Source organism: Protopterus annectens, chromosome 8.part0 (genome assembly GCF_019279795.1).
Source record: "Protopterus annectens isolate FY-2018-M chromosome 8.part0, PAN1.0, whole genome shotgun sequence".
NCBI classification, from domain to species: Eukaryota; Metazoa; Chordata; order Ceratodontiformes; family Protopteridae; genus Protopterus; species Protopterus annectens.
Window position 1 is genome coordinate 988751872 of NC_056741.1, and position 22055 is coordinate 988773926.

The 22055-nt window shown below is 38.1% G+C and overlaps 1 protein-coding gene across 1 annotated transcript in view; it reads left to right on the forward strand.

Annotated features, from left to right (window-relative positions):
• LOC122809190 (myelin-associated glycoprotein-like) overlaps positions 1-22055 on the forward strand; it is a gene marked incomplete in the record, with an annotated part of 1534034 nt that overhangs the window by 1079634 nt on the left and 432345 nt on the right. Inside the window, 1 exon segment of the mRNA XM_044080498.1 lies at positions 1888-2166. Coding sequence (XP_043936433.1) covers positions 1888-2166 — 279 coding nt within the window.

Genomic DNA, 22055 nt, shown 5'->3' on the forward strand with positions numbered 1-22055 from the left:
AACTGTTTATGAATAAATTTAAAAAGACTATCTAAGTTTTTTTTTACATTTTTTTCATGGTCTGGCAGATTCTAGTAGCTTTTGCATTATAATGTATTTATTTGCAATCAAGGATTATTTTATCAAAGTATTTAATTAATAGCAAGCTTTTGAATATCAATTGGTTAAAACATATATTATATATATTTTATATATTTTATGTGTGTATAGTTTTGTAACATATGATAGTAAGATTGTTTAATAATGTAATAATGATGTGACCTATTAGGTAGGATGTTTTAATTGCTTTTACTAAGACATGTGACTGAGATTGGTTTTGAATAAATGTGATTTTTGTTTCAGTGTTAAGTTGTATGAGGAAGTTTCAGTACATTATTTTGGGTGAAAGTGCTAATTGATTACAAATTTGTATTAGGCATTACCTCTGGCTTTGTTGTTATTTTACTGGATTAGTTGCCAAATTGGTTTTGTTTGGTTTTGATTTTTAGATGGCTCCAATATTTCTAAGCGTGATGAGCTTATTAATTATAGCATATCAGCAATTATTGATTTGCTGATATTGATGAGCGTTTACTGTTTATATGACCAGTTACATAGGTTTCCAAAGTCAAGCACTTTTTTGAACACAGGTAAATATCTTTGTGAGAGTTTAGTAAGATGATAACATTTACATATATGGTAAGGGTTATTTTAGAGAGGCCAAAAGTTACATCAGTTTGAAAGAATTGTAGAGACTCCAAAATTGTCCTTAGAGGACTCCACGTTGTACAGTTCCTATATCTGAGTATTTGGAATTCACTGAAACTTGGTATGTTCTGTTACTTAAATATCTTTTTAACCACATAATAGTTCCTGGGTCAAAGTTAAGTCATTCTAGTTTATGTAGCAGATGAGTGTGATCTACTATTTTCAAAAGTCCTGATAATGTAAGAGCAGATTTCAGGTGCATAGAGTTCATTGTTTTGGTTGTTAAATATATTATTTGCCACTGAGTATAATACTCTTATAGTACTGCAACCATTTTTAAAGCAATGTTGGGTATCTTTGACAAGACCGTAGGCATTAATGTGTTCAAATACTTGGTTGCATATTTTCTCTAGTACTTTTGCCAGAGGGCTTAGGTTAGTCATCGGACTGCATTCTTTGAGTGAAGATAAGATTGAGTGCTTTAGATGTGATACGACTACTGCATAGTTAAAGGTTGGGAGAATAGTCCTATTGTTAGGGATATATTATATATATGAATTAATGATTCATAAATTAATTTGGCTGCTTTTTGATGGGAACTTGGATGCCGTTTACTATATATGGCCACCTTTCATTTGTCTGTTGCATCTAGTAATTTTCTAACTTGAGTCGGTGGTATTTCTCTGAAGCAGAAGTTAGAAGTCAGCTCCTTTAAAACACTGCTGCTGGTAGCATTATTATTATTAGTAGAACTGGTTGTGAATTGTACTGCTTGCACTTTTCTAATTAACTCATTCACTTAGGAAATTAAGTAGTTTATACAGTCCATGGTGACATTTGTGTGTCTGACTTCCAGAACTGGATTAAACCAGATGTCAAGGCCATTTTTTCATTTCAAAGATATGTGGCCTCAGTGGCGTTAGAAGAGATAGTATAAAAAGCTTTCTGATTATCAGGTCAGCTTGGTGGAAGTTATATATATTTTTTTTTTTCTGGCTAGCCATAGGCAGTGTTGGTCTCCTACTCATCTGGTGACTTTTGGAATAGGCTGCCTTGAATTTTGCAAAGTGTTTGTTGAAAGCAGTTGCAAATTACATGTACATGATTGTGGTAATCCATTTAAAAAGCAGTCTGTGAATAATTTGAAATAGTTTAGTAGATTCTTGAATGCATTTGATGTTTTCATTCTCCTTTCCTCAGACAAACCAGTTATTTCACTAGACTCCAGCTGTAACTTAACACAATATAATGTATCTTGCCAATGCGCAGCTACAGCCAACCCTTTGCCTACGGCTGTTTGGATGGTCGGAGATCAGAAGATTACAGAAAGTGGCAAAGGCTTCAGTGTGTCCACTTCAAGATCATGGAAAAAATACATGACTAGTCTGACAGGACAATTGGAATTTGAAGTGAATATCACTTGTGTCATGAACAACAGACATGGAAGTAGTTCATTACAGCTCATCAGTCCTGCAACATGTAAGCATCAGAATGATCTGTGGTAATTTTTGATAATTTAAAAGAGGTTATCATAAATTATAACTTTCAAATGACTGTCATTATTTTCTGACTTCAACCCTCAATAATTTGGCAGTGATTTGCCAGAAAACCACAATTTTGTGAGAAATGCCCCAAAAATATGAGGCAAAAATCTGGATATTCTGTGAAAATCTTTACAGTTGAGAGGTATGTTACTTTGAAATAATATTTCTGCCACTATGTCTGCTGAGTACAGAGAAATAATTTACAGCAACAGTCAACTAGATTTACTAAAAGCAATATAACTAGTTAGAGATTAGAGAAAATAATGTTTATATTCACACTCTAGGCTATCAGGCTGCCCATAACCCATCATTAATGACATCAGCAGGAATGTATTTCAAACTAGCAATACAGTGCTTGTGGAAGTGCAGTAAAAAGAAATCTAAGGATGAAGTCTAATGTCCAGCAAAGCAGGTACAGCTGAGCTGGGGAGAAGAATAAAATACAATTAATTAGTGCTTGGCATTAGTGCTGGTGTCCTAGTTTAAAAAAAGTATTTTAAGCAAAAGAGAATGGCTAGCTTCGGAAATAAAATCTTGAGCTAGGTTGGCAATGATATTCACTGATTTCATTAAAGCTCTGCAGTGTTTTACCATCAAAGCTGTAGTCACAATATAGTTTGACTGCAGTTTGACAGTACCACAATGTACAAGGTTGGATCCTTACCTCCGCCCAATGCCTGTTTTTAGTTTGCATGCTCTCCTTTTGTCTCTATGGGGTTCCTCCAACCTCTGAAAAAAAAAATTGTATGTTTCCATCTCAAACTCACCAATAAATTGAACTGTGGGCAGAAGCACAGACTCTACATGGTGCCCTATAGAGGGAAGAGTTGTATAGACCAACCGCTTTTGGCATCTACTGTGGTGCGCAGAATCCTTAAGATAGGAGAACATAACTCACAGAGTGAATGCCATAGCAAGACTAGCTACTTGCTGTTGTAAAATATGGCTCTAGGTGGTTTGGTCATGTTGTCCAATGGGCACAGGTATTTGCCGGTGATAAGTGGATTGAGTACCTGGCCTACACCCAGCTATGCTAGGGAGCCATAATGGGAGGGGTGTACGTGCCCCTACTGGCCAGTGTATGCCCACCATAAAGTCCAGCAACCCTAAGACAGTAAGTAGCTGAGTGGTGTCCAGTTGCCCAGCATGGGTTACCTAGGACACCTCTGTTCAGTGAAAGCTGGATGTAAAACCAATTAACTGGCCAAAAATGAACTAAGAGTTGCTACACTCACTGTAGGTTTACTAACAACATAGAGCTTGAAAGTGGATGACATGATGGTACAGAAGTGGTTGGACGTACTTTAAGAGACAAGATGGAAGGGCAGTGCAGCAAAGCCATTTGGCTTATGAACCAGAGTATACTACTCAGGAGGAGGACAGGCTACAAATGGCATGGGAATTGTGGTGAGAGAGAAGCTTCAGAAGGCAGTGAGCGATATCATTATAATTAGAGACAGACTCATGACAGTCAGACACCAGCCTAATGATAGGGAAGTATTCATAATCTCAGCATAGGCCCCACAGTAGGGTTGTGATATGAAAGAGAAGAGTTCATTCCGACAGCAGTTGCAGGACAACATGAATTGGTGTTGATAATGGGTGACTTGAATGCACATAGGACAGACAGAACAGGATATGATGATTGCCTGGTTCCACATGGGTGGGTCAACAGAAATAAAGATGGAAAGGCCATTCTATACTTCTATCTGGCAAACGGCTTAATAATAGTCAACACAAGGTTCAGAGAGACAATCACAAATGATATGCAAGAGCAGCCAACATGCTACTCAAGTAGACTTCCTGCTAGTAAAGAAAGGGCATCGGGGTAGAATCAGTGATTGCAAAGTCATCCCCAGTGAAAACTTTGTCCCACAGCATAAACCACTGGTTTCCTAAATCAGCTGCAAGCAGTGGTCAGAGAAGGCTCTTAGGTCAACAGACACCAGATTGAAGACCTAGGAGTTGACTACAGAGAAAGACAGTTCAAGGAATTACTCAGGGCTGCTGCACCCCAGGAACAGATGAAAATAGAGTTGAAGAAGAATGTCAGTGCCTCAAAATAGCATGTGTGAAAACCACAGAACAGGTATATTGCCAAGCCAGGTATGGAAATAAGGTACATAAAGAAAGATGGTGGTGGAACGCAGAAGTCCAAAAAGTCATCAAACGAAAGAAGGAGTGCAGGCAAAAGTGGGAGATAGTAAAGATGGACCAGGAAAGGAACAAATACTGGTTGGCTATTGGAGAGGCTAAGAAAGGAGTTGCAATAGCAAAGAACAGGGCATCAGAGGCACTCTTAACTGCTTCTGGAAAATGACTCATTAGGTGGTGCAAAGAAACTCTACCAGGTTGCAATGCAAATACAGAAAGATAAAGAAGATAGTCAGACACCCTTCATAAGGGATGCCACAACAAACTGCTCACAAGTCCAAAGGATATCCATGGCAGATGGAAGGAGTACTTCCAGCAGCTTCCGAATGAAGAAAACCCCTCAGAAGCTGCACTGTCCCAGACACAGCCTGCAGTGAAAGAAGAAGAGGAGCCCATACTAGAAGAAGTAAGAACAGCACTAAGGAAAATGAAGTCAGGGAAAGCAGCAGGCTTATATGAGGTCACAATATGCTGAGTGAGATAGGAGACAAATGGAGCCTGAGGGTACTCATAGCAGTGCGGACAGAAACATGTATCTCAGATGACTGGAGAATAAGCATAATCATGCCAGTATACAAGAACAAAGGAGACGTTCATTACTGTAGCAGTACAGAGGTATTAAGCTCCTATCATATTGCATGAAAGCTCTGGAGAAGGTGATTGATAAACAGATGTGCAGAGTAGTTGAAAGCAAGATGGGAGATAAGCAGTTTGATATCAGATCAGGATGCAGCACAAGTGAGCCAGTGTTTGCAGTGAGACAGATAGTTGAGATGAAGGTAAAGATGAGGAAAGGGTACATCTGGGCATTCCTAGACTTGGTGAAAGCATATGACAAGGTCTCATGAACGGTGATTTGAGGAGTGCTGCTGTGGGGCGATGTCTCAGAAACATTGGTAAAATTACTGCAGGCTATGTACAAAGATCCAATAACTGACATACAAACTATATTCGGTCTCACAGAGGGGTGCCCAGTAAGAGTGGTTGTGCATCAGGGTTCAGCAATGAGCCTACTGCTGTTCACATTGGGGATATATTACATTAACAAATAGGTCAGTGGAGACAGATCATCAAAGTTGCTGTATGCAGATAATGTGGCATTACAGGCAGACTCTGAGCAAGAACTTCAGCAATGGGCAGGGAATGGAATACAAAACTGAAGGCACATGGGATGAAACTAAGCACAGATAAGCCAGTGGTAATGGCAACAAAATTGGGGAAATCAGAAGAAGCTGAGAAATGAGATAGAAGGGAAGATAGTGGAACAGGTTAACAGCTTCAAGTATTGGGGAGAAGGTGGTTGAGGAAAAGGGAAACCCAAATGAAGAGATCAAAGCTAGAATCAGAGGTCTTGCAGCCAGCTGGCACAGATTGTTATGGGTAGTGTATGACAAAAGAATGTCAAAGAAGCTGAAAATTAAGGTGTACAAAACAGTGGTGTGTTCAGGTCTGCTGTATGGTGCAGAAACCTGGGCAGTAAAGGCAGAGCAGATGAGGAAGCTAGATGTGATGGAAATGAAGGGCCTGAGATGGGTTGAACAATGCAAACTGTGAAACAGGTGAAGAAATGAGGACATAAGAGCAGAAGCCAAAGTAACTTCAATTGCAGAAAAGGTCAAAGAAAACAGATTACAGTGGTTTGATTTCCTGTGCAGAAAAGCAGAAGACGATCTGGTGAAGAAGATTTGGGAAAGACGGGAAGAAGGTAAGAGGAAATTAGGGCTTCTAGCAAAGAGGTGGATGGATTTTTTTATAGAAGATCTATGACAATCAGACATGAGTGTCAAAAAAGGCAGGAGTGTGGCAATGAATCAAGAGAGATGGCGCTAGTTACCACAACACCCCAGCCCCATGTAGAAAATAGGAAAATACGGGTTGATGATGCTGTTGAGGTAACAAAACACAGGAGTTTAGTAATGTTCTTAATTCTGTGCACCTAATAAAAGGAACATGTAAACTTAGTTATATTTGGCAATTGTATGTTGCTTTCCATAGATAATGGTGTGTATTTTTAAGTATTAATTTCCCAGTTTCTTACATATTTTAATATGTGATTTTTGAATTAATTATTTTGCAGAACTGTTCTTTGAAAGGTAGTGCAATGAGTAATTAAATATAAAGGTAGATTCTGTGAATCAGAAATAATTATGCAAGCATAAAGGATTGCCAGAATAGTTAATCTCACTGGAAACATGCAAACACAATGCGCGAGCACACACACACACACACACACATTTATGTGCACGTATACATGCATGCACACACCCACGTAGACACACGCATGCAAATGTGCACTTACACAAGCACACACTCACACACACACACAAACACACACACACACACACACACATACTCACACACACACACACACACACACACACACACACACACACACACACACACACACACACACTAGCTGTTATGTCTGCAAGCACAAAAATGAATTGCATACAGTTCCATTTACTATGACTATCCAGTCCTGAAGGAGGCTGTCATAAGCATTTTCTACTGGAAATGAATTCTTTATTTAGGTGCAATATATTCTAGCTGAAGAAAAAATATTCACAATACATTGCAGCACCGGCAAAGAAAATGCATCCGGTATACAAATATGCGCATTGACTTATACAGCACAGAATAAAATAATACATGTGCAATGATGCAAACAACAGAGTATAAACACCGCATGTGTTATCACACCCAGCCACTGTAGAGCAGTGTATGGACTGCCTATACTGTGCATCAAACAAGCCATCATCACTTACACAGGGAGGTGGTTAAGTAAAGTGACAGCTGGCTCCAACATCATTAGATGAGATACAGTAGTAGTAGATGAAAATGCTTAGATTACTTTTCATAGAAAATAAGAAGTCTTTGAATTATTGTATATTTATTTATTTATTTATTCCAGTTTGGTGACCAGGGAGGTCCACTGGGCTCGAGAGCCCATTTTCATGGAGGCCTGGGGAGAAAAGCTCCACAATACAAAGTTACATTACATAGAGAATTACAAGAAAAATATTTTCATTGCAATCAACAGGTAGTATAACAATCAACAGGTAGTATTACAGTCAAAACAGGTATCATTCAGTAAAGACAGCAAAACTATTAAAATTTTTTCAAGAGAAAGAAAGGCATACAACATAATGGATGGATATTACTGTTTAGTTACATTTATAATCTAAGTATATAAGAGAAATTTGGAAGGTATGAAGGTTAGTCAGGAGGGAAGGAGGAGCAGAGCTTGGAAGGTATGAGTTGAAGAGTGCAGTTACATTTCCTGTGAAGAAACAGGTAAGAATGAAGTTATGTTTTGAAGGTGTGTGGATTGTCACAGGTCCTCAGAGTAGAGGGCAGGGCATTCTATTTGTTGGCTAGAGAAAAGGAGAGTAGAAGCTGACCCAGCTGGGCGCTTGGGTTTTTGGACGATTATAAGGTTTTGGTGAGTAGATCTAAGGGGTCTAAAGGGGGTATATGGTTGTAGGATATTAGATAATGCAGGGCAGCTAGTAGGTTAGAATAATAATTTGTGGACTATGATGATTTGGAGGAAGTAAAGCTGATTAGGGAGTTCAAGCCAATTTAAAGAATGTAGGAAGGTGCAGTGATGGGAGGAGGATTTTGCCTTGGTAGCGAATCTGGAGATTTTTGTTGTAGCACACTTCCAGTTTGAAGGTGAGTGTGGAAGATAGATTGGTAAGCAGAGGAGCACCATACAAAAGACAGGGGAGGAGATTGGTGGTGCCAAAGTTTGTCTGGTGGAGGGAGTGAGCGTCTTATGTTTTAATTTTCTTTTTCTGTATATAAGCCTATTTTTTCACAAGAATCCAGCTGCAGCTTAATCCAAGCAAATGTATCTTGTGAATGTGTGGCAACAGCTAACCCTTTACCTGCAGCTTTTTGGATGATTGGAGATCATAAAATTATACAAAGTGGCAAAGGCTTCATTGTGCATTCTTCAAGGACATGAAAAAATACATGATTAGTCTGACAGGACAATTGGAATTTGAAGTGAATATTACTTGTGTCATGAGCAACACACATGGAGGTAGCTCATTACAGCTTGTCACTCCTGCAACCTGTAAGCATCAGCATGATCTGCAGTAGTTTGTTGATAACGTGAAAGAGGTTATCATGGATGGTTACTTTGCAGTTATAATTTCATCAGTATGAGGTTATCATGGATGGTTATTTTACAATTATAATTTCATCAGTATATCTTTTGTCAAGAGAGAGAAATAATTTGCTGTTGCCCTTAATTAGATTTGCATACAGAAACACAGCTTTGTACATATCAGAGAAAATAACTTCTCCATTCACATTCTACAAGGTTGCCTTTTAGCCATCTTTTATGACACAAGTAAGCATTTATTTCAAGACGACAATACCTGGCAAGTGGAAATTTGTTTTAAACCTTGTACAGTAATACAGTATTAAAAGTACAGTGATAAAATCTAAAGAGGACTCAAAGTATCCAAAACCATGGGACTAGCTTACATGGCGAGAAGGTGGATGGAATGCAATTAATCAGAGTGTAGTACCAGAGTGATATCTTTGTTTTGAGAAAATTTACTAAAAAATAAATATAGCTGAGTAATCAGACCATGCCTCTTCAATAGTACCATCATCATCCCTATTGAGGTGGACTCTCTACCAGTGGAACTTATAAAATTAGGAACAGACATGACAACACTGTATGCCCACTGTGTGTCTCTGTAACTCCTTCTGGCATTTGTATTACTATACATTAAATATGTGTATGGCATGCTTGGATGTATCTAGTTTGTTGTGCAGGTTTTTACCACTGCAGACCAGCGGCACCTGGAAAGACAGATATGCATATGGCCTTGGTCAGTCACTCCCTTCAAATGCAGCAGTGTGAGGTATATAGCAGTATAGATGGACATTACTAACCTGTCATGCCCCCAGCTGACTTATGGGTTGTTGGACCCATCCCAGCTCCTGCATACAAGCAACCTAGTATTGAAGGGGTCATACCCTTTACAGTTTAGTGAGATGCAGAAACTCCTCATCTTCATTTATGACTTTTGGCATTAGCATTTGTTGTCCACCTCCTTTTGGGAACCTGTCTAACTCAATGAACCATGCCTTTTTCTTTGCATGGAGTATCATATCAGTAACCCTTCACTGGATCTGCTGCAGGGACCTATTATGTAGACAACAGCAATAGCATCCTACACCAGTATGCACCAAATCTGGTCCCAGTGTTGTTTGTTCATCAGCTTTTCTCAGGATGGGCATAATGTGTATGGACAGCCTACACCAGTCATACATATCACATCAGAGCCATATCCTGGTCAAACAGTGCCCTTGACAGGGTGATGGACAAATACCACCACCACCACCCCCGTCAGCCATTCCAGTGTCCAATTGATGTCTCTGTCTCTCTCTCTACCCAATTACCATAAACACTGTTCAGATTTGTCAGTGTGCATACTGTTTTCTTCATTACATTTACCAATGATTATACAGATTTGGATTTAAACTTTTATTTCAAATTTTGTAGCAGAAATGCTGATGGCGATTTGCAAACAAAAAACAGTTGCACATTGAAAGCAGACTTAACATGAGCAATAGTAAACTTTTCTTCCACTGAAACTTACATTCATTGAAACATGCATTTTGCCAGTGGCAAATTAAGTGTACTTTGGTCCCCAGGGGTGTTTTCAAACCATGGACTCCCCTGCACACATTTTAGGACCATGCATAAATGCATGTTTGCTTTGATTCACCTCCTTCATTTTTTTTTTTGTATTTTTTTTTTTTGTTTAATTTGGTAACATTTGTTAGCTTGTGTTTTAAATGTGTAGTTTTGAACATTTTTTTCCTGAAAGAGATAAAACAAAATGCATGAACCAATAATGACAAAAGTACCCATTTCAGAACATTTCAGTACATTTCAGGCATAAAAGGCCCTTCAAACTGATGTCATTATAATCATCAATATTTATATTCAGTAATTACTGCCACTAAATCGATTGTGTACACATCACATCTGATCGTATTAAAAATGGCCACAATAGAGTATCCCAGGTTTCTGTACACCGATGCACAGTAGTCAGGAACAGTCATTTTTTTTACCTACAGACATCCCCCAAACCCAGCAATGGTAATTACATTGTTTACTGAATCATTCTGTGTCAAAAAATTGACTAATAATAACTAAAGTCACATACTTCAAATCTGTTACATACAAACAAAGTAGCCAAAGGATTCCTAGTTAATTCACACACAAACTCACACATGCACACACACACACACACACACACACACACACACACACACACACACACACACACACACACACACACATATACAGGCATAAGCACACTATTGCTACAAAACCAGATTAAAAATTACCTAAAACAGACCATATAAAAGCAGGTATTAAGAGCCCCCATCCCCACCTGCAGTTATAACCATTTTGTTTATAATGCATACCTGTTATTGATATGAAGAAATGAATTGCACGTACTTTATTGGCAGCTTTGTGTGGACGATATGAAACTGTGTAAAGATCACGAACATCGTACCATAAGATACAATCAAGTGTAGCACAGTTTAAACTGAAGAGTATTTATGAGGGCATAATAAATATTAGCCATCTGATAACATATGCTAGGTCAATATGCACAATCTCTGCAGAAGGAGAACTATTACTAATGCAAAGGTTGTTGTTGGCAAACAACTTTGCATTTCAGTGCTTCACCTACAAAGACAGTGCCTGCTCCCTTGAAGAATAAATTGCTTATGTTGCTTGAAAAAAATGGTGTGATGGTGATATTACTGTAACATTTCTTGAACTAAATTAACGATGCAATATGGATATCTAACAGACAACAGCAGGTTTATAATTACTAGGTATGCAGTCCAGGAGACTCTAAAGAGCCTAGCCCAAATTCCCAATTGCTCCAAAGCACTGCCTGGTAAAGTGATTTGCTCAATGCACTCAGTAGGTAAATGAAGGTGAAAAGATTCAAACCCTACACACCCTTACCACAGGAAGCATCTTACTAACAAGTATGAGCTTTAGTCCTCTGCATTAACTACCTGAGTAGCAGTTTTGCTTGCTACATACAGAAATGCTTTGCAATCTGATCATGAGAAGTAATATGCAACAGTGATTACAAAGTGGATGTTGAAGATTAGATTGTTCTGATTATCACAGCTACTAATGCAGAGTATGATACGACATATTTCAACCCCTTTGAATTTGCTGGGGGCTGTAAAGGAGGTACTGAAAAATATATTGCTAAAATGCAACATGGTTAGATTATACTACACACTCCAGCTGTATTAATGAATTAGTTAATTCTTCAGTGCAATGAATAAAACAAAACAATTACAAACAAGATAAATGCTTTGGTTCAACAACACACAAGTCATACAAAAGTTAGAATTATTACTGCATATAGCATTCTTTTTTTGGGGGGGTCTTGCTTGTAGGACACCTACATCCCATTTTGACCTCCCTATGTCTTTTCTGTCATCATGAATGGCTCTCCTTTCTAACATCATTCAGTACAGGTCAGGCCTACTTAAATGGCTAAGAATTCTGTATTGTTGCATCACATACATCCAGAGTAAACAGAGCTAGGTAATAACCATTACCCCAAAAGCCATGCCAGTATCCCGTTACTTGTCTGTCTCTCCCCAATTACCATAAACACCCTGTCAGTGTACATGCACTTACATGTATTACAGATATTTCATGTAAAACTTTTATTTCAAATTTTACAGACACTCTCACATCAGAAACAGACAGCATGAGAATATATACTCCTCTTCCATTGACACTCTCTTTTAATGAACATGCATTAAACTACAAGAGATGTGCTGGGATTCATATCTAAAAAGCATATAGTGAATGGTGCAGGAATTTAAAAGACAACTGTATAATACAGCCACTCACATCCTATAGAACAACTGGGACAGCCTACAGGACACAAGTGTCCCTTTTCAGAGCAGTCCAGAAGTACTGTCTGGTGAAGTAATTTGGTAGAGTCAAACAGTAGACAAATTAAGTCCGAGGCAATCAAGCCATGTATGACAAAGCAGCTCCTTAACAATTCATAGCCTTACCCATCTACAGTAAGTGCAAGATAAACTGTCATAATCCAAAAAACGGCACATTTCACACGTGTGTGATTGCAAAAATTCTAAATTAGAATGTATTCATAGGTAAAATATTTATATTGAACTCACAGACTTCATGCTTTCCATTTGTTCACAGTCAAATAATAAAAAATACTGTCAACATTAAAGAAACCAACACTCTAAGAACATGCCTCATGTGATGATGCTCCCTTTTGCAATGATTTCCTTCAAGGGTCCATTGACAAGTCTAGCCTAAACTTTCAGTTGAGACAAGTATTGTTTGGTTAAGTGACTTGCTCAAAGAAAGTTCATATGTGAGACAAAATCAGAGTTATTCTTCCAAACTAGAGGCGAATCAGTCTGTCAGTTGGTTTAGAGGATTAAGTATTTTACCTGACATACCCATGGTACAGAGTTTGAGTCTGAGCATATCACTTAAATAAACAGCCCTTTCTAAACTGAGCATTGCACACTCCCACATAGAACTGTTCTGCAAGTTAAAATTTGGTCTGTGTTGCAAAATGCTCCATTCCTCTTCAAAAGAACATGTTTTACTGCAAAAAATTGATCTACTCTAACTAAAGTAATACAATTTCTTCCATGCTGGGAAAGGATCCTCCCCAAAAAATTAAATAAATTAAAAAATAGATTCTGATCTCCTTCTACCATGAGATTTAATCTCGTACCAGTTCTGGAAAGTATTCTTATTCACTGTGCATGTATGGAAAGCAGCAGGATCAGATTGGATACTGAGTGAGAGTACAGGAGGTTTATTTATTTATTTATTTTAATTAATGGCTTATGGCCAGTCCAGTCCCCCAGATATGACATGGCCCTTGGCAGCTGCCTAGGTGCCTAGTGCTAGATGCAGCCCTGCATTACAGTGGCTATGAGGCATGTAACAACTGTTCTACTGCGTATGGCATGTATATACCCATAGTAGCATAGTGCAGCTCTGCAGCCATTGCTAGCGCTATGTTGCAGCATTAAGGAAATACATTTGCACAATGATGCAATGCTATTTTGAATGAGATCTGACCTTTAAATGTGCATTTTTTGTGCACAGGGCTATAATTGTGCTCCATGAGTGAATGACCATAGATTCATCAGGTCAGGGAGAATGCAATTTCCACTGTAATGTGCCTGGGAGAACAATCATTTCTTCTTCTTCTTGATAATCCCTTGTGCAAGTGGATGCTTGTCATGAACTTGTTAGAATGCTGAGTGGTGCCAGTGGCATTTTTTATTCCTATGAGCAGTGCTTGCATCATTGCAATGACCTACTGTTGAGACATCCTGATTTGCTTTAAAAGTATGAGGTAGTGGTTAGGCAGACAAACAGAAATGTACTGCAAGCATAATGTTTTACAGTATTATTTCCTTCTGCTATATTACCTATTTTATATGTATGTGTAAGAGTGCATACTTTGTTTTCCAGCTGTGGAGCACATGAAATGAACATGGTTGGAAGTCACACAAGTTGGGATCAACTGTACTAGCGGAGTTGTGTGTATGATATCTGTTCCACTCACCTGTACACCTATGATTATATTCTTTGCCTATGTTTTATAATGTTTTCTACCATTGTGTCATCATTTTAGATATCTGCTTGTAGAAGTGGAGGAAGTGAAACCATGCTTACCACAATCTGTAACAACAAAAGCCTGTAGTGTATAGTCACCAGTGGCTTCCAGTGCTGTCTTTCACCAGAGGAACAATGTCTCCCATGCTGAAGGTAACCCTGGGAGATTCATCGGTGCCTTCCATGTCTATATATCAATGGCAGGATATAGGATCCTCTTCTGTGAATGATTGAGAGCTATTAAATGCGTGTCTCAGCAACATGGGGTACCTTTTAGCATGGTTTGTGGAGTCTTGTTATCATCAGGATTCACTCATCCAGCCACTAGGGAGCAACTAGCTTGCAAAACTGGCCATCCAATAGTGCAATGACTGAATTTGCTGCCCCGCGGGCTGGATTTTAATCTGTCCATCCCAGGACCTTACTATGTCGTCTTCCTGTTGATTTCCATCCTGTATGTATAATTGCCCATTCCTTCTTCATTGTCCAAACATCTTCAGTACCATTTGTCCCCCTTACATATGTGTAAGTCCATCCACTATAACACAACCATTTTTGTGTCTGCTATACCTGTTTGTCTGATTCTGTGCTTTTATGTTTGCTTGCCTACCCTTAAAACCAGCACTGCTGCCTCCTATCCATCCACAGATTCCCCTCACTACCCTCCCCACCAGTAACTCTCATATGTCTCCCTCTACCTGCTATTATCCCCTTTCCAGGTTTCCTATCCCATGTCCACACCATTTATTTTATTTTATTCATTTTATTTTATTTTATTTTACATTTGTTAACTGGGTAAGTCCAACTGGATACATGTCCAGTTTGAGAGAAGGCCTGGGGAGAAAAGCTCCAGTTAACAAGTAACTTAGGCATACATACAACAAGATAAGGCACACTAACAACATCAGAACATAGTAAACATGCATTGAAATGCAGCTATACATGAAATAATTACTTACATTAAATACAAATTTTATGTGATAAACATGATTGACACGTAGGTATACATCCACAGTGATCGCTCTGATGATCACTTTGCTGTCCATTCTGTGCCACATGAGTGTGAGATGCAGCCTTGTGGTGCTACAATGAGCACGTGTATAAATACACATTGATTTGGTTGTCCTAGCGCAACTACCTTCAGATTAATATTATGTTGGTCATCTGTACTGCTCTGCAGTAACATTACTCCATTTATCAAATATCCTAACACATTTTCTCCCTTTAACACTAGGCTTTCTCTTTAAATGAGCATGCCAGTGATGTTTCATGCTTGGTGCATGACTTAGTTATGTTGCTTCCCATGTTGTGACTCTGTTGAAAATTAGTGATGCATATATCTATGAGTCTGTGTCAGTGTTTGTAAGGATTGCTGGGAGGTTAATGCCTATAGTTTAACTACAGTGGAAATGATAATTGTTAGAAATGTTTTCCATTTGACATTTATTACAATAAAACTTGTAAACCTGAAGTAAATCCTGTGCTGCATTTACAGAATAAGGAACTTTGAACTGACTATTGAAATAGCTCCTTGTGGACCTGTTCCTGTTTGCACATTTTTAAATATGTAACATAAAGCTATATTTATTCATTAGCAATTAATACCACACCATTCTTTCTGGGCAGAATACCAAGACAGAACTCCCTACATGTCAGTTGCACACTAATACAATGTGAGATTGCATACCATGCCATGCATATTAATGAGGGTGTTTAACTCATGAATGTTTTAGAAGTACACCAGAATTCCATGGAGAATTTCCATGCTAATTATTGAATAAGGAACACTTTCATGTGATGTTTTGTATGGGCATCAGATAGAATCACACCAGCTTCATTTAAATATGAACTAGTTGAACATTTTTAGTCAACTCCCATTTCTAGTAAAACATATGTATGAAATAAGCAAGAACATTGGAACTCCATTGCTAAACATGTTTCTCCTTACCTCAAGGATTTGGTATCTTGGAATACATAGTTAAAGGTGTGTGTGAGTAGGGGTCTTCCCCATGCAAAATACTTGTTGGTCTTTTTTTTAGTCAGTGATGGTCATTGCAGTCTTTGATTTGCTGTTTCACACTGTGTTCTTTCACAGTTAAGACATTTTATTGCAGGTACGCCTTAGACATCTGCATGACTTGAATTCTAATATGGCTTATGCTGCAAGCTTAGTATTATGTTGTGACACCCCTTAAATTATCAACTTGCTAATGAGATGCATTGTGTGCGTAAATGATGAAATCAAACAATGCAGAGTGATTCAGGTTAGAAATATATAACACTGATGTGATTAGCCACAGCAATTATCTATTCTAAATGTCTAGATTTACCAGTAACAAAAGGACACTAACTGCATTATGATGTCAGGAGTAGCATCTCTATTAGCTTAAAACCTCATTTACAGGTCGATCTCAGAGCCAGTGCCCATGATGTTATATGTCAACGTTCTTCATTTTACAGACAGGTCTGTTAGGTGCTAATAGAACATCACCTCCGTAACCAAGATGTTGTCGACCACTACCTTGTGAACTGTAGATCGCCCTCAGATGGAATCACGGGGGTACATAGAATGCTTATCACAGTGGATATGAAAGTTTGTGTAACATTAAAACTCCTTACTAAGTGGATTTTTCAGTATCCAACGGGGACACACTAGTGGTTTTGCAAGCAACAGCCTCAATAATTTCATTATTTGGTCATTCTACAATAAATCCCATTTCCCTGAGGTTCTAGGGTCATTGACTGCACCTACATTGCTCTCCGGCCCTGCTTGCTCCACATGACATTCATTAAATCAACTGACAGAGGGGTGCAGTGCAGAGAGTATTAAAATTTAAAGTGGGGAATGGAGAGGAAAAGTTTTGTTATTAAACCACTTTCAAATGTGACATAATTATAGCGTGTCATCAGACACTTACCCAGACTATCATTCTGTATTCATCATGCCATCTGAGGTAGGAGTACAACTTTTGTGTTAATGAAATGGCTACCGTAGATTAACATGAACCCTTTTAAGTAATTTCACTAGTGATTTATCTTTTTGTTTCCTTTATGTATTCTACAAGGGATATTTTTGGTCTTTGATTTTGAAAAATTCTTACCCACCTGAAAGTATTTCTTGGCCCTTTCTGTGTTATAATTAGTAATAGAATAAATATTATCACCTATTTGTTGTTTTCTGGGTTGTCCTTTTTATGGTACTCAGTCTCATAGGCTTTTATACTCGTCAAATTATTTTGCTCAAAGGAAAATGTTTCTTTTTATATGCCCCCCCCCCCGAATTTGCTACATAATCACGTGCATGTGAGAGAAATATTCTTTGTGGCAGAATTGTAGTGAGGGTGGGCTGAAATGGGCAATTGCCTTGGGTGCAAAGTGGTAGGGGTGAGATCAAGAGCTCTTTTCTGTACCGAGATTCCTGTACAGAAAGTCCATTGAGTTGACCTGAAAAGCTGGGGCCTTCCTGCAGCAATCTGAAGACATTTTTTTTTTTTTTCCTCTGAGCTGAAAGGGTGGTGCACAAGTTCAAGGGACCAGCACAGTGTGCCAGATAAGTCAGCTATGGCTCTTCTCCTTAATATACAAAAAATATAAAGGTAGCACCATTCTTTAAGTCATCATTCCAAAGAGTGAGGCAGATGTATACCTGCTGGGAATTGCACAGATGGCCATTAATGCCAATGATGATGATTTAATACCCTGTCATTTCCAAGGAAACAACACTTTAAAGTATGTGAAATATTGTTTGGTTCACTCACTCCACCAATGCAGAAGATTACAGTTGGTGGGGCACATGCAATTTTCTTTGTACTCTCAGTAATTTTCTTACCCTTTTAATTATGTCCCTGATGAACTGCGGTCCCCTGTAATATTCTGAAATCATCGGTAGTCCCTAGTTATTTAACTCAAGGTTGATTAGAAGCAAGGCAAGGCTGTTGTTTCTGCGATTTTGTTAGGGACATGTAAGTACTTGACTTATTACAGGTTTAATTTTGCCAAGTCTTTTGAGTGTCTAAAGCCATGATGGAAATGGACCCCATTCCTTAGTTAGGGTATGATTAAAGTTCATGAAATTAGTATTGTTTCAGTAATTTGACGTTAGCCCAAAGTATTCTTTGCAGTAACTGCAATGTGTCCAGAAGTGATGCCTTCTGTACTTCATTCAGAGTTACATGTATCATTAGCATATCTAAAAATGATAGTAAATTATTTTTGATGACACCTATTCCTCCTACCACTATTGGAACTGCCTGTGCATCTTTCTTCCATATTGCTCTCACTTCTGCCTACAAATCCTGGCATTTTATGACTTTTGTATACATTTCAATGACCAATGCTACTTTTGTCTTCTTTCATGGAATACTATATCTGATTTTCTTACATCTTTTTTTCTGAATTGTTGGTAATGGGCGATCACATAATGATATAAACATAATTATTCCGTATAATGCTTTGTGGCTCATGTTTCCAATGCTTATCAACTACTATATTTTCTCACTTCTTCTTTCACTTCTTTTTCCAAGCGGCCCAAAGTTTCTTTATATATTTAATGTTTGTCATGGATATATTGCATTTATGAATACAAACTTGCATTTGAAGCTTTTGACAGTTTGTCTTGTGCAAGTATTTTTCTTTCCTCTAATTTATGTCTTAATCTTTTTGAATATCTTCTATCTGGAAATTCTGGACTTCTTGCATAATAGTGACAGCACATAATTTGTTCCTCACCCTCAACAGTCCACTCTATCATCTTTATGACTGTTTTTTGGCCTGTCAGTTTTAGTGGTTTTTGTGGACTGCTACTTCCTTCTACAGCAGTGGGGCCATCTTTCCCCTGAGCCTGGCCTACCCCTATTGTAAGAATGGTTCAATGTCTTGAGGATTCTACACTGTCATCTTTCCAGTATTGGCATCAGTGTGCATAACAGGATTGGGCAGTGTTTTATCCTGGGACTTGTGCAACCAGCTGTCTTTTTTTTTAATTTTTTAACCTACTTCTGTCCATGATATATCCTATATAAAATACAGTCTATATATCAGTGTTGTCTAGGTGAGATTTTGTGAAAACAGGGTCCATCAGATGAAAGTAGTCACCAAGACTTGAGGATGAATTCTGTTCCAGCAATACTACTCTCCTTTTCTTGTTGATTTTATCATCTCTCCATTTGGACACTTAGTTATTTATATTTGTTTTCTGGAGTAGACCACTGATCTCCATTGTTCTTCTACAGGCTCAGACTGGAAGTTGTGTCTGGTTAAGTAACTTGGTCAAAGTCACACAGTTACACAATAGAGGCTGAGGGAATCAAACCTTGCACCACTGAACCACAGGAAACAGCTCCTTAATCCTCTAAGGCATCTGCCAGACAATGTAGGCAGCTAATAGGCTTGAGGTCAAGGACACTACTGAGGTGCCTGACACAGTTTCCTGAGCATTCCAAAGTATGTGCTGGTTAAGTTAATATGAAAAGCAGCTTGTTACCAAGTCATCATAGCCTCAGGAATCTGCACTAACTGCCAGACTTAAACAAGAAGCATCCATCTTGGGTGGGCTTGAAGCACCAAACTTTCAGTCAACAGCCAAATACGCTAACAACTTGCTTCATAAAGATATTTGTACCACAGAGACCTATTTTGGGAACTTGCATCATACCTCTCAACCTCATAAAACAACATAAATAAAAGTGGGACAAAGGTCCAAAAATAGGGATAATTTTTAAATATCACTCTTACAAACTTAGAAAGCTGGTAGAATAACCGTTTTTGCATTAGCATGAAATTACTGAAAGGTATGAAGTCTGAAACGCGATTGTCTGTCATTATTTTCTAACTTCAGTTTTTAATGATTTGCCACTAATTTGCCTGAAAATCTCTATTTTATGAAAAAACTGACCGAAAATATGAGGCAAAAATCTGGAAATTCTGTAAAACTCTGTACAGTTGAGAGGTGTGACTTGCATATTAGCATTACAAAACATTGATTGCTTCAGGTAGACGTAGAGCAATCTAATCAGTACAAGGCCAGGGCATTGCGATTCCTGTTGTTTGGATAGCTCCTGTCTGTTTATGGGGAAATAGACTCGAATTTGCAATATGTTGAATATCCATTTAAGCAATTATATCACAGAATTGCTCTTATAAGTGCAGTACAATAATTAATAAGATAAGGTATAAAAGTGGATTCTGAGAATCAGAAATAATTATATATACAAAATGCTTAACAGAATAGTTGAAGAAAGTTACAGACAGATACTCATGTGCATACACATGCACACCCACAAACACACACACACACACACACACACACACACACACACACACACACACACACACACACACACACACACACACACACACACTCACATGCAGACTAGCTTTCATACATTCAGGTTCTTTTTAAGTAGGTTAACACAAAAGTTATGCAACAAAACTAGTGTATACAAGACCATTTACATTGATACCCCAGGCCTGAATAAGGTATACATTACCATTTTTCTCCTTTAAATTGATTCTGCATCTTTTTAAGATACATATTCCAGCGAGAAACCAGGGAATGGTCTGGTCAACACTATGTTGACAAGGATCTTCCGAACAGTCCCATATCCTAGTTAATAAATGGTAAATAAATTTAGACCAGATGAACACATGTGCAGCTAGTACCTGAGGCCACCAAATGCTAAAAATGAGAATAACTGAATAATATTAATAAGAATGTATTTCTGTAAACAGAAATAGTTCTTTATCAAGTGTTAAGCACATACCTTTGTTTTACACAAATTTGAATTGTATTCCCATTGTTTCAGGATCATGGATGAAAGGTTCCCAGAAGCAGTACCCTGGTGGATAATGTATTTATTTATTTAATTATTTATCTTTGTTTACTGGGAAAGTCTGACTGGGTAATGCCCATTTTTCAGTGAAGGCCGAGGGAGAAAAACTCCATTCACTTACATTGCATTATACTAAGTTCCAGTTAAACACAGAGTACTTACATTTCTATTTACATTTATACACAAACAGTAGTTATATTTATACATTCTAAGATTGTACAGAGGTGGAAGTTACTAAAGAGAAAGCCCACTTGCAATTTACAGGATTGTATAAGCAGCAGTTATATATAAGAATTGTTTTGTCATTTCAGGGAGAGGTTGAGAGTATTCTGTTTAAGGAGAGTATTTAGAAAGTATTGCATGGTGAACACAAAGTCCTAACCTTGTAATGAGCATGTGCAGGACCAAGACTGGTGAAGATGTTGTTTAAGCAGTGATTTAAATGCTACTGAGTTTGTCAGAGAGTTTCATTTGTGTGGGTATAACAAATAACTGTTCAGAGATGGGCTACTCTGAAAACAAGAATACTAGAGAAAAGGAGGACAAATATAATTTCCATTATTGGTTCTTCTAATCTAATGCTCTACGTGAACTTTGCTGGCTTCCTAGGACTAAGCCTGGAATATTTCAGCTTCTGTAAGGGTGTTGAATGCATTTTGATTGGCCAACTTCTGTGAGAGTGAAACATTACCAACTTTGCATACCAGGGGGCTTGCTCAGTTCAGTGATGGACTACTGTGATGACAAGAAGATTACAGACAAGCAGGAGAAAATTACACAACCTTTTCCATCCAGGTTCCTAATGGTTCATCACACTACAAGAACTTAATTGTCCTCCTAGGCCTGGGTCTGTAGCATTCCAGGCTTTTATGTGACACCTACCTAAGCTTGAGGTCTAGTGAAGGATGACATGCTTATTTTTGATTGGCCAAGTTCTGTGGGGCATTGGCTATGTTTTGTTTCTTTGGCTTCTGCAGGGCTAGGGCCTTACAGACTTTAAATACTAGGATGTTTTTTTAAGTCCAAGGGGGTCTTCAGTATTGGACTAATCTAAAAACAAGAAAACTATAGTGAAGGAGGAGAAGACAACAAATCTCTTTTTCAACTTTGTTCCTGCTGATTCAATGTACTACAATGACT